Raw genomic sequence first — 17963 nt, 5'->3', positions numbered from 1 at the left:
TATAGGAGTGAATTTTATGGCATGTGAATTGCATTTCAATAAAGTTGTTATAAAAAAAACCTCATTGCTCAATTTCCCACTGTTAAACACAAGGAAACTTCAACGTGGTGCTGAAACTTACCTTGCGAGCTGCTTGTTGAAACCGTCTCTGTGCTCGGAATCTGTTGACCCAAGTATTATTAACGAGTGGATCAAAATTAGGATGAAATTCCTGGATTTTCTGTGAACACAAAATATTGGTCTATCTTAGATTTAAATTTTAACTCCGGGCATAATCATTTAATAAAAATGTTTCACAGTTTGATCTCAAATCAAGTTATTTGTTCTTCCATTTAATGAGCATTTATTAAGCACTTTGGTGCACACAGCATTATAGGGACTACTTCTTGGGTTAGGAACCAAAAGAAAGATAAGATTTGAGTTTTAAGAAATGTAGTCTATTCTCATTTTTCTAGTGACTCAATGTCACATACATATAATGCAGATCTGTTTCTGGCTTTCTCTTTGGTTTCATTTATCTTTTGTCCATCCATATGCCAGCACCACACTGCCTTAATGATCTGACTTTTTCATAAGACTTTGTCTCCTTCAGAGGCAGTCCTCTCCCCCAGTTTAGTCACTTTAAGTTAAAACAAATCTCAAGCCTTTTCTCTTTCCTATGTGTACATGCGTGCTCAGTCACTCAGTTGTGTCCAACTCTTTGCAACCCTATGACTGTAGTCCACCAGGCTCCTCTGTCCATGGGGTTTTCCAGGCAAGAGTACTTGAGTGGGTTGACATTTACTTCTTCAGGGGATCTTCCCAACCCAGGGATCAAACCCACATCTTCTGCATCTCCTGCACTGTAGGCGATTCTTTACCACTGAGCCACCAGGTAAGCTGGTGGCTTACAAATATACACACACACATATCTACACAATAATATTCATGTTCATGTTGTGCATATATACATATATATGTACTGAAAGAGTTTATAAAATTTCATGAGAAAGTCTACTGAGATATTAGCTAGGACTGCATTAAATCTATAGATCAACTTAGAAAGAAGTGACATCTTTGCAATGTTTATCCTCTTTCATGAAACTTCTGCAAAAATCTTTCAACTTATTTAGATCTTTGTTGCTGTTCTAGTGTAAAGCTTTGTAACTGTTAGATTTGCTTCTAGGTACTTGCTTGCTCTTATAAATTACATGCCTATTAAATTATATGTTAACATTTTATTTGTTTTATGTGAAAATACATACATATTGTACAATGATTTTATATGCAATTGCCAGGCTCTCTCACAAATTCAGTAAGATGAATTATTCTGGCAATAGATTCTTTTAGATTTTCTATAATCATAGTCAATCATATCATATGAAATCAAAGATCTTTCTCTCCAATATTTATGACTTTTACTATATCTTTTTCTTATCATGCTATACACTATCTAGAATCTCTAACACAATACTGAGTAAAAGAGCTTATATTTCCTTGTACATATAATACTTCTAACTTTTCACCAATTGGAAAGAATTTTACTGCTATTTTTTTTTAAAGCAATTTATCAGTTTACAAAAGTTGCTGTTTTTCTCATTTGGTGAGTTTTCTTTTTAGAAAATTGTGAATATTACATCAAAAAAGAGAGAGAGAAAGAAAGAAACGTACAGTCTAGATAGGCAAGATCGAACAAACACATGCGGCCCTGGGAAAGAATGAAGTCACATGGAAATCAGTCCCTTGTGATGGGGGATGGGATGCCTTGGAATGAGGGGCCAGACTGTGTGGTCCTCATGAGGCCTGCACACCATGTGCACACGTGCATGAAAACCAGTCATTGGCTGGGAAGGAAAGGGTGCCTGGGGTGTCGAGAGGCCACCAGAGCCTCTGGCACTGTAGGTTCTTAAACAGAGAAACAATGTGAAGACAGTCATCGGAAATGATCAGCCCCACATTGGCCCGGGCAGTGCGCCACGGAAGAGAAGGCGGATCTGAGGAATAAGCTGAGGCTAAGGTGTGATGGGGTGTGACAGTGGACCTGGGGGTGGCCTCATGGAAGAGTGACTGGCAAGACTTTGGGGCCAGATGACATGTGGGGTGAAGGAAAAAGGTGAAAATAGTTCAGATTTGACAGATCCAGAAGAGAAAAGTGAGAATGATGGAGGTGGGAGATGGAGAAGAATCTTTCCATTGTTAAAATTAAAAATTGGGATAGACAACAGGTCCCACTGTATAGCAAACGGGAACTACATTCAATATCCTCTGATAAAACACAATGGGAAAAGAATGTATATATATATATATACATTATATATACACACACACACATACTGAATCACTGTGCTGTACAGCAGGAACTCACACAACCTTTTAAATCAATTATACTTCAATAAAATAAAGTTTAAAGAAAAAACAAAAATTAAAAATTGGGGTTTTTAACCAGAAACTATCACACGACAGAATAAACTCTGGTGGGGCTGCTGTCCCCACTTCGCAGGTGAGACACTGTGGCAGCAAGGCTGAAAGAGCTCCTCCTGGATCATATCCATGGTGGAGCTGGAGCCAGCGCTCCGGCGTCTGACTTTCTGTCTTGTTTGACAAGGGGAAGGAGGGGGCAAGGAACCTACCCAGGGACCCACCCTGAGGATCAGCACGCAGACAGGGGCGTGGACAGCAAAGTGGAGTCGCTCAGGCCTGTGTGACTCTTTGCGACCTCATGGACTGTAGCCTACCAGGCTCCTCCATTCATGCGATTTTCCAGGCAAGAGTACTGGAGTGGGTTGCCATTTCCTTCTCTAGGGGATCTTCCCAACCTAGGGATCAAACCTGGGCCTCCCGCATTGCTGGCAGACACTTTACCATCTGAGCCAGCAAAGGGGAAGAAAAACAGAGACCAAGAGGAGAAAGCAGAGTGTGGGAAGGAGGTGCCTGTATAGAGTGCCGTTAATCTCAAATTGATGCCTGACTTGTGGACATGTCAAAAAAAAAAAAAGAAAAAAACACTCTGTGAAAAGGTAAACAAGTTAAAAATTATTAAAAAATCTCTTGGTAAGAGGATTTCTAGATAATTGCTTATATGCTTAAAAAATAAGCATATAAAGAGCTGCTGACATAAGCATATAAATAAAATAAAAATAAATAAAAATAAGCATATAAAAGAGCTGCTTTTCTTTATTCCAAATAAAGAAAAGTTACTCACTTCTTCCAGGTCGTGTAAAATCCGTTTGGGGTGAACTTCTGTCTTGCGTCGCTGGAATTCCTCATACAAAATAGGATCTCCTCTATCTAGCTGGAGTTTTCAATCATTGAAAATATTAAAATTGAATACAGATGCACACAACTACAACTGTTATTTCTCTTTAAAACGGGTAGAAACACATTAAGCAGTTGGTCTAATCCATCCATGATGTTCCTGCTGAGAGTGGTGGTTAAAATGATCATTGCAAGTACACCTACTGTTTAAATATGGAAAGTTTTATTAGAAGCACAAACCCAACACCTTCTTATTAAAATTAGAGAGTGTGTGTGTGTGTGGGTGTACACGTGCACGCGCGTGTACATGCATGCAACCACTCAGTCATGTCTGACTTTTTGGGACCCCACTGGCTGTAGCCCGCAAGGCTCCTCTCTCCATGGAATCTTCCAGACAAGAATACTGGAGTGAGTTGCCGTTTCCTCCTCCAGGGGATCTTAACGATAGTCTCTGGAAATTATCCGAAGCATTTAAAATTCACAGAAAGGATTCTAGGAAACTGTGTCTCCATGGGGGTGTAGAGATTTCATTTAAAAGAAATTTAACGTCCCAGTAAAGTTTTAAGCTCCTTAGAGCTAATTAACCAAGGATCAGGTTTAACACAGGCATGTGATCTCTCCCCTCTTCCTGGGTGGTGGAGGTTGGGGGTTTGTCTCGTCCCTGGATTAAGAGTCCCCCAGATTGCTCCCCTTCCCCTTACTGCTTGTGTCCTCCTGGCCCCTGAGTAATCTCCCCTGTTCCACACTAGGCACTTCCAGGTTGTTCTCAGGAAGGCTGGCTTGGCTTGGTCAGTGTCTGCACATACCTGTCTCTGCAGTAAAAAGGACCATACACACTGCAAAAATGTGTTAGTTTTTGCTTCTCTGTGGGTTTTACTATTTGCTAATTAATTTCTAAAATTAACTTGGTTCTCAGCTATACTATCCACAGTCATTTTTAAGACTAAACTGATTGGCATACATACTACTATATTTAAAATGGATAACCAACAAGGACCTACTGTATAGATCAGGGAACTCTGCTCAATATTCTGTAATAGCTTAAATGGGAAAATAATTTGATAAAAATAGATATACATATATGTATAACTGATGCAGATGATACCACTCTAATGGCAGAAAGTGAAGAGGAACTAAAGAGCCTTTTGATGAAGGTGAAAGAGGAGAGCGAAAAAGCTGGCTTAAAGTTCAACACTGAAAAAATGAAAATCATGGCATCTTATCCCATCACTTGATGGCAAATAGAAGGGGAAAAAGTGGAAACAGTGACAAACTTTATTTTCCTGGGCTCCAAAATCACTGCAGATGGTGACTGCAGTCATGAAATTAAAAGATGCTTGCTCCTTGGAAGAAGAGGTATTACAAACCTAGACAGCATATTAAAAACCAGAGAAAATATTTTTCTGACAAAGGTCCATATAGTCAAAGCTATGGTTTTTCCAGCAGTCATGTACAGATGTGAGAGTTGGACCATTAAGAAGGATGAGCACTAAAGAATTGATGCTTTTGAACTGTGGTGCTGGAGAAGACTCTTAAGAATACTTTAAGACTTCAAGGAGACCAAACCAGTCAATTGTAAAGGAAATCAACCCTGAATATTAACTGGAAAGACTGCTGCTGAAGCTGAAGCTCAAATACTTTGGACACCTGCTGTGAAGAGCTGACTCATTGGAAAAGATTCTGATGCTGGGAAAGACTGAGGGCAGGAGGAGAAGGGGGCGGCAGAGAACATGATGATTGGATGGCATCACTGATTCAATGGACATGAATTTGAGCAAACTCTGGGAGCTAGTGAAGGACAAGGGAGTCTGACGTGCTGCAGTCTATGGAGTTCGAAAGAGTTGGACACAACTTAGTGGCTGAACAACAACTTAGCAACTGAACAACAACGATAACTGAATCACTGTGTCACACACCTGAAACTAACACAACACTGTTAATCAACTATGTTGTTGTTTAGTCGATAAGTTATGTCTGACTCTTTTGCAACCCCAATGGACTATAGCCTGCCAAGCTCTTCTGTCCATGGAATTTCCCAGGCAAGAATACTGGAGTGGGTTGCCATTTTCTTTACCAGAGGATCTTCCTGTCCCAGGGACGGAACCTGCATCTCCTGCATTGGCTGGGAGATTCTTTACCACTGAGCCACCAGAGAAACACTATTCCAATATAAAATAAAAATAAAAATGAATAAAGATTGAACTTCAAGAAATCTATTCCAACCATCACATCAACACCTTATTTAGAAATAAGAAGACCTACTGTGTGGCACAGGGAGCTATACTGTATTTTGAGCTATAGAGTATTTTGTCATAAGGTATAAGGGAAAAGAATCTGAAAAAGAATATACATATATATATGTGTATGTGTGTATAACTGAAATACTGTACTGTATACCTGAAACTAATATGAGCCTTACAAATAGCTGAGAAAAGAAGAGAAGTGAAGGCAAAGGAGAAAAGGAAAGATATATCCATCTGAATGCAGAGTTCCAAAGAATAGCAAGGAGAGATGAGAAAGCTTTCTGAAGTGAACAATGCAAAGAAATAGAGGAAAACAACAGAATAAGAAAGACAAGATCTCTTCAAGAAAATTAGAGATACCAAGGGAATATTTCATGCTAGGATGGGCACAATAAAGGACAGAAACATATGGACCTAACTGAAGCAAAAGATATTAAGAAGAGGTGGCAAGAATACACAGAAGAACTGTACAAAAAAGGTCTTAATGACCTGGATAACCACGATGGTGTGGTCACTTATCTAGAAGCAGATGTCCTGAAACCTGGAGTAAGATTTCCTGAAACCTGGTTCCTAAGTGGGCCTTGTGAACCATTACTACAAAGCTAGTGAAGGTGATGCAATTTCAGCTGAGGTATTTCAAATCCTAAAAGATGATGCTGTTAAAGTGCTGCACTTAATATGCCAGCAAATTTGGAAAACTCAGCAGTGGCCACAGGACTGAGGCCACTCAGTGTTGGTTCTCAATCCAATCTCAAAGAAGGGAAATGCCAAAGAATGTTCAAACTACTGCACAATTGCACTCATTTCACATGCTAGTGAGGCTTCAACAATATGTGAACCGAGAACTTCCAGATGTACAAGCTGGATTTAGAAAAGGCAGAGGAGCCAGAGATCAAATTGCACCATCCACTGGGTCACAGAAAAAGCAAGAGAATTCCAGAAAAACATCTACTTCTGCTTCATTGACTATGCTAAAGCCTTTGACTGTGTGGATCACAAAACTGAATAATTCTTAAAAAGATGGGAATACCAGAACACCTTAGCGCCTCCTGAGAAACCTCTATGCAGGTCAAGAAGCAACAGTTAGAACCAGACATGAAACAAGGGACTGGTTCAAAATTGGGAAGGCAGTACGTCAAGGCTGTATATTGTCACCCTGATTATTTAGCTTATACGCAGTGCGAAATGCCAGGCTGGATGAAGCACAAGCTGGAATTAAGACTGCAGGTAGAAATATCAATAATCTCAAATATGCAGATAACACTACCCTAATGCAAGAAAGCAAAGAGGAGTCTCTTGATGAAGCTGAAAGAGGAGAGTGAGAAAGCTGGCTTAGTACTCAACATTCAGAAAACAAAGATCATGGCATCCAGTCCCATCACTTCATGGCAAATAGATGGCAAAACAGTGGAAACAGTGACAGACTTTATTTTCTTGGGTTCCAAAATCACCGTGGACAATGAAACTAAAAGATGCTTGCTCCTTGGAAAGCTATACAAACCTAGACAGTGTATTAAAAAGCAGAACCATCACTTGGCCAAAAAGGTTTGTATACTCAAAGGTATAGTTTTTCCAGTAGTCATGTACAAATGTGAGAGTTGGCGGCCCATAAAGGCTGAGTGCTTAAGAATGAATGTTTTTGAACTGTGGGGTTGGAGAATACTCTTGACAGTCCCTTGGACAGCAAGGAGATAAAGCCAGTGAATCTTAAAGGAAATCAATCCTGCATACTCCACTGGAGTATGCATATCCCACTGGAAGGACTAATGCTAATGCTGAAGCTGAATCTCCAACACTTTGGCCACCAGATATGAAGAGCTGACTCATTAGAAAAGACCCTGATGCTGGGAAAGACTGAAGGCAGGAGGAGAAGGGATGACAGAAAATGAGACGGTTGGATGGCATCACCAATTCAATGGACATGAGCTTGAGCAAACTCCGGGAGATAGTGAAGGATAGGGAAGCCTGCTGGCATGCTGTAGTCCATGGGGTCACAAAGAGTCAGACCATACTGAGTGACTGAACCTCAACAAAATCAACTATACTTCAGTAAAATAAAAAAACAAAACAGAAGTGAGAGACATCTATGGTTGTCAGCAGGTGGTGAGCTCTTATATGAACACAGCTGATCTCAAACACATGTGGAGTTTGAGACTGTGGATCTCAGGTTCAAAACACAGATTTTGTAGGGAGAGACCTAGATCTCCTCCACCACAAGTCAAATAAAATAGGCAATTTTAAAAAGGGATTGGCAAAGATGTTGTTAGAAGAAAGAGAGAGACTTCTTGTATCTTTCTTCAGACTCTACTTATTTATGATGAACATCTCAGAAGTGAACATTACTGACCATCTCCCTTGAGCAAGAAGTCGCCACCCTTGAGTGTCTGTGCCATTGGGCTCTCATGCCCACTCGATCTGAATCGTCCATCCCTCTTGCTTTTGCTCAGCTTTCTGCTGTGGGCCTGGGCCTCCAGCTTTAGTTTGGACCTGGCTCTGGTGTGGCTCCTGGCTGCTGTCTCTGGGTGTCTCTTATCTCCATGCACTGCAGATCACGCCCAGCATTCCAGCCCGAATTGGAGCCATTCCCTGCCTCTGAGTTGGATGCTTGTTTCTTATTTACTACTTTTCAAAACTGTACTGTGTCTCCTAGGAAGCTTTCTAGTTAGATGAGTCCCCTCTCGCTGTCCCGTGAATCTCTACACTACTTAGCAGATGTTTCCAGTGACAGGTATGGCCAGCCTCAATTCATTGCTAATGGTGGGCATGTTATCAGCCTCCCCTTCCAACTTAACTGTAAGATTTTTTTTTCCCTCCAGCTGTGACATCTTGCATATAGCAGGAATTAAAAATATTTAGTGAAATAAATGATATCAGATTAGCAGTAATTCTGACCTTGTATTTGTTGTTTACTCTTTGCCGCTCCTCATAAATGTCTTTTTTTAATTTAAAGGACATATGATCCTTACCGAGGTGCACCTGCCTGGGGAGAAAAAAAAAACAAAAACAACTTCCAGAACCCATCAGAATACTACAATCTATTTCAGGATGGAGCATCTCAGCTGAACTGCAGAGCTGATGCAGGAGAGCACACCAAAGAAGAGAGAAATTGCAGATGCCAGCAACACAAGTAGGGTGAACAACATGCTCCCCACAGGGAAGCTTGTCTTTCAGTGGCACATGCTAAAATATTTATGAATAAAGAGACCCGAACACTCAGTCTCATTCATCATTCAGTTCAGTTCAGTCACTCAGTCGTGTCCGACTCTTTGTGACCCCATGAATTGCAGCACACCAGGCCTCCCTGTCCATCACCAACTCCCGGAGCCTACCCAAATTCATGTCCATTGAGTCAGTGATGCCATCCAGCCATCTCATCCTCTGTCATCCCCTTCCCCTCCTGTCCCCAATCCCTCCCAGCATCAGGGTCTTTTCCAATGAGTCAACTCTTTGGATGAGGTGGCCAAAATATTGGGGTTTCAGCTTTAACATCAGTCCTTCCAATGAACACCCAGGACTGATCTCCTTTAGGATGGACTGGTTGGATCTCCTTGCAGTCCAAGGGACTTGCAAGAATCTTCTCCAACACCACAGTTCAAAACCATCAATTCTTCGGCTCTCAGCCTTCTTCACAGTCCAACTCTCACATCCATACATGACCACTGGAAAAAGCATAACCTAGACTACATGGACCTTTGTTGGCAAAGTAACGTCTCTGCTTTTTAATATGCTGTCTAGGTTGGTCATAACTTTCCTTCCAAGGAGTAAGCGTCAAAATGCAAATCAGAGCCACAGTGATGGACTATGTCATACCTACTTGGATGGCTATGATAATTGACAAAGATGATGATAGCAATCATAACAAAGGAGAATAACAGGAATTGCCAAGGATGTGGAGAAACTGGAATGTAAAATGGTGTAGTCATGTAGAACACAGCTTGGCTGTTCTCAAAAAGTTACACCTGAATTATCTTGAGACCCAGTAATTCCTCTCCTATGTATACACCCAAGAGCACTGAAAAGGTAAGTTCACACAAAAACTTGTATATAAATGTTCACAGCAGCATTATTTCAAATAGCCCCAAACTGGAAACCTCCCAAATGTCCACCAACTGATGAATAAACACAGTGTAGAATGTTGATAAAACAAAAGCTTATTCCTCGTAAAGGTAAACGAAGTAGTGATAGATGCTGTGACATGGATTAATGTTGAAAACGTGTTTAGCGAACAAATTGAAAGTGTTAGTGGCCCAGTCATGTCCAACTTTTGTGGCCCTTTGGACTATAGCTTGCCAGGCTCCTCTGTCCATGGAATTCTCCAGGAAAGAAGACTGGAGTGGGTAGCCATTCTCTCCTCCAGGGAATCTTTCTGACCCAGGCCTCAAATCTGGGTCTCCTGCATTACAGGCAGATTCCTTACTGCTTAAGCCACCAGGGAAGCCCAGGGAAGAAACCAGTTACTAAAGGTCACATATTATATGACTACATTCATATGAAATGTCCAGAAGCGGCAATACCAGAGACAAACACTGGTTGAGCGGTTGCCAGGGGTAGGGGAAACAGGAGGATGGGGGCATGAGTGCTTCATGCTTACAGGATTCTTTTTGGCAGGGATGTAAAAGTTCTGGAACTAAGTACTGATGGTTGTACAACACTGTGAACATACTAAGAACTTCTGGGGTTGTCCACATTAAAATGATGAAAATGGTTCATTTCATGTGATGTGAATTTCATCCCACTTTAAAAAATACTCTGGGGGACTTCCCTGGTGTTACATGGATAGTAGTCCGCTTGCTAATATAGGGACGTGAGTTCAATCCCTGGTCTGGGAGGATTCCACATGCTGTGGAGCAACAAAGCTCGTGTGCAACAACCACTGAGCCAGCACTCTAGAGCCCGTGAACCGCGACTACTGAGCCCATGCACAACAACCACTGAAGCCCATGGACCTGGAGCCTGTGCTCCACAACCGGAGAAGCCACTGCAGTAAGAAGCCAGTGCACCACAACTCTTCACAACTAGAGAAAACCCACAGGCAGCAATGACCAAAATAATAATAATAATAATAATAATTTAAAAACCAATTAATTGGAAAAAAAAAACAAACAACCTCTCCTATGTAATGTACCCACGTGGAGTCTGACACACGTTCAAAGTATATAGTAGTGGAATTCCCTGGTGGTGGTTAGGTCCTGGCACTTTCACTGCCAAGGGCCCAAGTTCAATCCCTGGTCAGGGAAATAAGATCTCACAGGCTGAGTGCCAAAAAAAAGTGTATAGTAAAAGTTCTGGAGAATTTTTTTAAAGGAGACTAAAGAGACAATGCCAAAGCCTTTGACTGTGTGGATCACAATAAACTGTGGAAAATTCTGAAAGAGATGGGAATACCAGACCACCTGACCTGCCTCTTGAGAAACCTCTATGCAGGTCAGGAAGCAACAGTTAGAACTAGACATAGAACAATAGACTGGTTCCAAATAGGAAAAGGAGGACGTCAAGGCTGTATGTTGTCACCCTGCTTATTTAACTTCTATGCAGAGTACATCATGAGAAACGCTGGACTGGAAGAAACACAAGCTGGAATCAAGATTGCCAGGAGAAATATCAATCACCTCAGATATGCAGATGACACCACCCTTAAGGCAGAAAGTGAAGAGGAACTCAAAAGCCTCTTGAGGAAAGTGGAAGAGGAGAGTGAAAAAGTTGGCTTAAAGCTCAACATTCAGAAAACGAATATCATGGCATCAGGTCCCATCACTTCATGGGAAATAGAGGGGGAAACAGTGGAAACAGTGTCAGACTTTATTTTGGGGGGCTTCAAAATCACTGCAGCTGGTGATTGCAGCCATGAAATTAAAAGATGCTTACTCCTTGGAAGGAAAGTTATGACCAACCTAGATAGCATATTAAAAAGCAGAGACGTTACTTTGCCAACAAAGGTCTGTCTAGTAAAGGCTATGGTTTTTCCAGTGGTCTTGTATGGATGTGAGAATTGGACTGTGAAGAAAGCTGAGCGCCAAAGAATTGATGCTTTTGAACTGTGGTGTTGGAGAAGACTCTTGAGAGTCCCTTGGACTGTAGGGAGATCCAACCAGTCCATTCTAAAGGAGATCAGCCCTGGGTGTTCTTTGGAAGGAATGATGTTAAAGCTGAAACTCCAGGACTTTGGCCACCTCATACAAAGAGTTGACTCATTGGAAAAGACCCTGATGCTGGGAGGGATTGGGGGCAGGAGGAGAAGGGGACGACAGGTGATGAGATGGCTGGATGGCATCACCAACTCGATGGACGTGAGTTTGAGTGAACTCTGGGAGTTGGTGATGGACAGGGAGGCCTGGCATGCTACAATTCATTGGGTTGCAAAGAGTTGGACATGACTGAGTGACTGAACTGAACTGAAAGAGATACAAAAACTAAATACAAACCATATGATCTTTGATTGGACCTTGGGTTCCCCTTTTCAAAAACCAAAACATCCCCGGTATAGAAGCATTATGGGGACAACTGGGTAAATTTGCATATAGGCTGATAATTTAATGTTATATCAATGTTAAAGTTCTTAGGAGTAATTACGGTGATGCTGGAGAATGTCCTTGTTCTTAGGAGCTAAAGCCTTTAGAGGTGAGGCCTCATGGTTACTGGTATCTGCATTCACTTCCAAATGGCTCAGGGAGATGAAAGGAGTGTGTGCGAGTGTGCGTTTGCACTTGTGTGCAACTGACCATACATCAGTGTGTGTGGGTCTCACTGGATGGTTTAAAATCTTTCAGCAAAAAGTTGGGAGAAAATATTAAGTGAATAATACATGATCAAAACTGAATTTAGGATATGATTTCAAGCCTGTTACAAAGCAGCACAGGAGGAAGGAAAAACACCAGGGTTAACAGTGGTCACTGCATTATAGTGATTCTTTTTCATTTTCTACACTTAACAAATGTTTTCAAGTTTTTTTACAATGATAACATGTCCTTTTATTTTTTTACAATAGAGAAAGAGTTTTTTCTCAAATGGTCCAGGGTAACCTGGCATACTCTCCATTCAACTAAGGCCAGACCCTGAGTACAGACTCATACAAGATTCTGTGAATTCACAGAAGGGGTTGTTTCTCATGAGAGGTGGCAGGGTGCGAACACCTGGGCTGGCCTCAGAGCACGCAGTGAGTTCTCTGTCTGGGCAGTGAGGAAGCAGGGCCGTGACAGGGTGGCCACCTAACCAAACTTTCCAGGAGTCTTTTTGAACTCAGTTTTAGAGTTTCCACAGTTACTTCAGCTGAGTCTGTACATGTAGATAGTTCTTGTGTGGTCTGGTAAAAACCTGCATCTGAATTTGAAAACCTTCACTAGGAGCCTCTCCAACCCCACCTGCACTACGAGGCTCTCCAGATGGCCCTTGCAGCTCACAGCCCAGGGCACAGGGGGCTTGGGTGGGGTGAGAGATAGTCGGGCAAGATTCAGGGCCCCTGAGTCACCCCAGGGAGGCGGTGTCCTGGCGTGAGGGGGGTGCACTTTGGTTCTGTGCTGGTCACACTTGCAAAAGAGCATGGTGTGGTCACATTGATTTACTCCTGATAGAAACTTCACTCTGAAACAAAGTCCATTAAAGGGGAGAAAATAATCAAATGTTTCAAAGGGCATAAAAAGTTACTACATTCATTCATTCATTGTGTTTCATGGATAAAAAGCCATTTACCAAAAACACCATCACTTGATGCAAATAATCGTGGGACACTTACCACTTCAGGTGATTTTCAATCTCTTCACAAGTGTCCTGTCTGACTTTCTGTTCAAAGAGCGCTTCTTTCATTTGTCTTGTTTTTGAAATCTCAGTGCCTTGGTCCAAAACTGAGGGCAGGAGCAAATAATGATGACCAATAATCAAATCAGAATCACTGGCTGGGAGAAAAACATTTCTAACGGCAAAATGTAACAGGGCTCTAATTGAGTTTTGTTGCTGCTGCTCATAAGCAGTAAATATGAGAAGCAATAACTCCTTTAGATTCTGCCCAGAGCTGATTTATGATGGATTCATTGCTTACCTTCTCTCAATTCTTTAATCTTTAATTTTCCTGGTTCTTGGTTTAAAACAGTTGCCACAGCAAACGGATTCAATAAATCTACTGGAAATCTCAGGTTGTGATATTCGATTTCCTGAGACCAAATCAGGAGAGAAAAGTCACTCTTTGGCCTCTCTGTTGTTCCTTCTGTTGTGGTTACCATAATGCCCACTTTACCTTAATCTTCGGAGGCTTTGCCTTTGCTGGCAATTGGGGAAAAGGTACACGTGTCATTGCCTTTTCTGGAGGAACAACTACTTTTTTAGAAAGAGTATTTACTCTTTCAAATTCTTCCAACCTAGAGTTGAAAACAGATATTAAATTAGTATTTAATGCAACAACACAAGGCTCCGAATTTTAGTTCTTTCCAATAATATCAAGACTTATAGTCCATTAAATACTATATCTAAACTATGATATTTTAGTTGTCATGTACGGATGTGAGAGTTGGACCAAAGAAGGCTGATTGCCAAAGAACTGATGCTTTTGATCTGTGGTGTTGGAGAAGACTCTTGAGAGTCCTTTGGACAGCAAGGAGATCAAACCAGCCAATCCTAAAGGAAATAAACCCTGAATATTCATTGGAAGGACTGATGCTGAAGTTGAAGCTCCAATGCTTTGGACACACCTGATGTGAAGAGCCAGCTCATTGGAAAAGACCCTGATGCTGGGAAAGATGAAAACTTCAAGGGAAGGGGGCATCAGAGGATGAGATGGTTAGATAGCATCACTGATTCAATAGACATGAATTTGAGCAAACTCTGGGAGATAGTGGAGGATAGAAGAACCTGGCTTGCTATAGTTCATAGGGTCACAAAGAGTTGGAGACAACTTAGTGACTGAAAAATGACAACAAAACTCAAAATCAACTTGGGTGCTAAAACAGTGGTTTATGAAAATAAACACAAGGTCAGGGTGGCAGAGCATAATCATAAATAAACAGTGGGGCAATGGCTATTGTCCTTACATTCTCAAAGAACATAGTAAGTGGAAAATAGGACGTGCTGAAAAATGCTCCTGGCATCCAGCATAATTCATTCCTAGGCTATTGGTTTTCCATGGCTAAATTTATTTACCACACTTAAAAAACTCTTACATTGATTTATGTATAAAAGAATAATTATGTTGTTTGTAACAAAATGTTTTTAAAAAGTGATTCATAATATTGTAAAAATGACTATACTATGCAAAGCAATCTACAGATTCAGTACAATCCCTATCAAATTACCAATGGCATTTTTCACAAAACTAAACAAAAAATTTCACAGGTTTTATGGAAACACAAAAGATCCTAAATAGCCAAAGCAACCTTAAGAAAGAAAAATGGAGTTGGAGGAATCAAACTCCCTGACTTCAGACTATACTACAAAGCTACAGTCATCAAAACAGTACGGTACTGACATTAAAACAGAAATACAGAACAATGGAATAAGATAGAAAGCCCAGAGATAAACCCACACACCTATAAGTAACTTATCTTTGACAAAGGAGGCAAGAGTATACAATGGAGAAAAGATAGTCTCTTCAATAAGTGGTGCTGGGAAAACTGGACAGCTACATGTAAAAGATTGAAATTAGAACACTTCCTAAAACCGTAACAAAAATAAACTCAAAATGGATGAAAGACATAAAGGTAAAGCCAGCAACTATAAACTTCTTAGAGGAAAATGTAGGCAGAACATTTTTTGACATATATCACAGCAAGATCCTCTTTGACCCACCTCCTAGAGTAATGGAAATAAAAGAAAAACAAACAAATGGGACCTAATTAAACTTACAAGTTTTTGCACAGCAAAGAAAACTACAAACAAGATGAAAAGATGACACTCACAATGGGAGAAAATAATTGCAAATGAAGCAACTGACAAAGAATTAGTCTCCAAAATACACAACCTGTTGCAGCTCATGCACCTCTCTCTCTCTCTCTCTCTCTCTCTCTCTCTCTCTCTCTATATATATATATATATATATATATATATATATATATAAACTCAATCAAAAAAGGGGCAGAAGACTTAAACAGACTTTGCTCCAAAGAAGACATACAGATGGCCAATAAACAGATGGAAAAAATTCTCAATATCACTCATTATTAGAGAAATGTGGATCAGAACTACAGTGAGGTATTATCTCACACTAGTCAGCATGGCCATCACCAAAAAATCGACAAACAAATGCTGGAGAGGGTGTGGAGAAAAGGGAACCCTCTTGCACTGTTGGTAGGGATGTAAATTGATACAGCCACTTTGAAGAACAGTATGGAGATTCCTTAAAAAAACTAGAAATAAATCTACCATATGACCCAGCAATCCCACTACTGGGCATGTACCCTGAGAAAACCATAATTCAAAAAACACATGTACCCCAGTGTTCACTGTAGCACTATTTACAATAGCCAGGACATGGCAGCAACCTAGATGTCCACCAACAGATGGATGGATAAATAAGTTGTGGTACTATATACAATGGAATATTACTCAGCCATAAGAAGGAGCAAATTTGAGTCCATTTTAGGGAGGTGGATACAGAGTGAAGTCAGTCAGGAAGAGAAAAACAAATATGGAATATGAACGCATATATATGAAACCTAGAAAAATGGTACTGATGAACCTATTTGCAGGGCAGGAATAGAGATGCAGATATAGAGAAGAGACTTGTGGCTACAGTCGGCGAAGGAGAGGGTGGGATGAATTGAAAGAGTACTACTGAAACATACTTACCATATGTAAAATAGATACCATATGTAAAACAGATTACCATATGTAAAATAGACACCATATGTAAAATAGATACCATATGTAAAACAGATTACCATATGTAAAATAGACACCATATGTAAAATAGATACTATATGTAAAATAGATTCCATATGTAAAATAGATACCATATGTAAAATAGTGTGAAGTTGCTGTATAACACAGGGAGCTCAACACAGTGCTCTGTGACAACCTAGAGGGGTGGGATGGGATGTGGGGGTGGCAGGGAGGTTCAAGAGGGAGAGAACATATGTATACTTATGGTTGATTCATGCTGTTGTACAGCAGAAAGCAACACAGCACTGTAAAGCCATTATCCTCCAATTAAAAAAAAGTGACTCAGGCTAATGTTTGAGATCTTTTCTATAAATGAAAACTGCTTTGAACATGGATAGGTATAGACAGGGCTGCTTCCATGTCTGCAGAAGCTGTTTATTTGTCATGAGGGGTAGTAGAACCACGCTATGTTCATAAATGCTGCCCATGAAAGCATTTCCTCAAGCACAAGTTTGGTGGGATGACACCTGTCGGTGACACTTGGGAGAGAAGATGAGAAATTGCTGCCATTTAGGCATTCTGACACTGTTTGCTTTGGTTGAGCACCTACTGATCCGGCTGTCCTGTATAACACAGGTTATATGCCCGCAATCCCAAATTCAATAAGGCCAGTGTAAGAGTTCTGAACGGTCCCAGGCATGGGAGAACCTGTCCCTGGGTGGGAGCGAGGCATACTGATGGACGCACTGTGAGGTGCAAGGGTGAGATGCTTGGTTAGGGGTGAGCTGTGGCCTGGTGTTTGCATCTCAACAGAGCAGAGCTCTGACACCACCTCTGCCATAAACATTTGGGAAACAACCTAGAATATTTGAGGATGACAAAAAAAACCCAATCTCCTTGAGATGGAACCTTCTACACTGTTAACAGGAATGTAAGTTGGTGCAGTTATTATGGAGAACAGCATGGAGGTTCCTTAAAAAACTAAAACTAGAGCTACCATATGATCCTGCAATTCCTCTCCTGGGCATGTATCCAGAGAAAACCGTAATTCTAAAGATACACGCACCCCTATGTTCATAGCAACACATTTACAATAGCCAGGACAATAGCCAGAGACAACCTAAATGTCCATCAGCAGATGAATGGACAAAGAAGATGTGGTGCATATATACAATGGAATACTATTCAGCCACAAAATGAGCAGAATAATGCCCAACAACATGCATGGACCTAGAGGTTACCATACTACGTGAAGTAAGTCAGAAAGAGAAAGACAAATACCATAAGATATCACTTATATGTGTGGAATCTAAAATATGACACAAACGAACTTATCTACAAAATAGACTCACAGGCAAAGAGAACAGACTTCTGGTTGCCAAGGAGGAGAAGGATGGGGGAGGGAAGTATTAGGAGTCTGGGATTCACAGACGCAAACTATTATACACAGGATGGGTGAACAACAGGGTCCTACTGTATAGCACAGGGAACTGTATTCAACATCCTGTGATAAACCATATGGAAAAGAATATGAATAAGAATATATATACATGTGTGTATATGTATATATGCATATAACAGTCACATTGCTGAACAGCAGAAGTTAACACAACAGTGTTAAGTCAATTGCACTTCAATCAGAAAAAAAAAAACACCAGTCTCTTTAAGAAGTCTAACTGCTAG

The 17963-nt window shown here is 40.8% G+C and overlaps 1 protein-coding gene across 1 annotated transcript in view; it reads right to left on the bottom strand.

The window, feature by feature from the left end:
* CFAP221 (cilia and flagella associated protein 221) overlaps positions 1-17963 on the bottom strand; it is a 121544-nt gene that overhangs the window by 52718 nt on the left and 50863 nt on the right. The window contains exons 8-13 of the mRNA XM_052636042.1: positions 13705-13825; positions 13510-13621; positions 13207-13315; positions 8370-8457; positions 3182-3271; positions 122-220 (exon numbers count right to left, since the gene is read on the bottom strand). Coding sequence (XP_052492002.1) covers positions 122-220; positions 3182-3271; positions 8370-8457; positions 13207-13315; positions 13510-13621; positions 13705-13825 — 619 coding nt within the window. The remainder of the gene's footprint in view (positions 1-121; positions 221-3181; positions 3272-8369; positions 8458-13206; positions 13316-13509; positions 13622-13704; positions 13826-17963) is intronic.

The sequence above is a fragment of the Budorcas taxicolor genome, chromosome 2 (genome assembly GCF_023091745.1).
Source record: "Budorcas taxicolor isolate Tak-1 chromosome 2, Takin1.1, whole genome shotgun sequence".
Taxonomy (NCBI): Eukaryota; Metazoa; Chordata; class Mammalia; order Artiodactyla; family Bovidae; genus Budorcas; species Budorcas taxicolor.
Note: the sequence above shows the minus strand (reverse complement) of the source record. Positions and strands in the feature narration are given on the sequence as shown.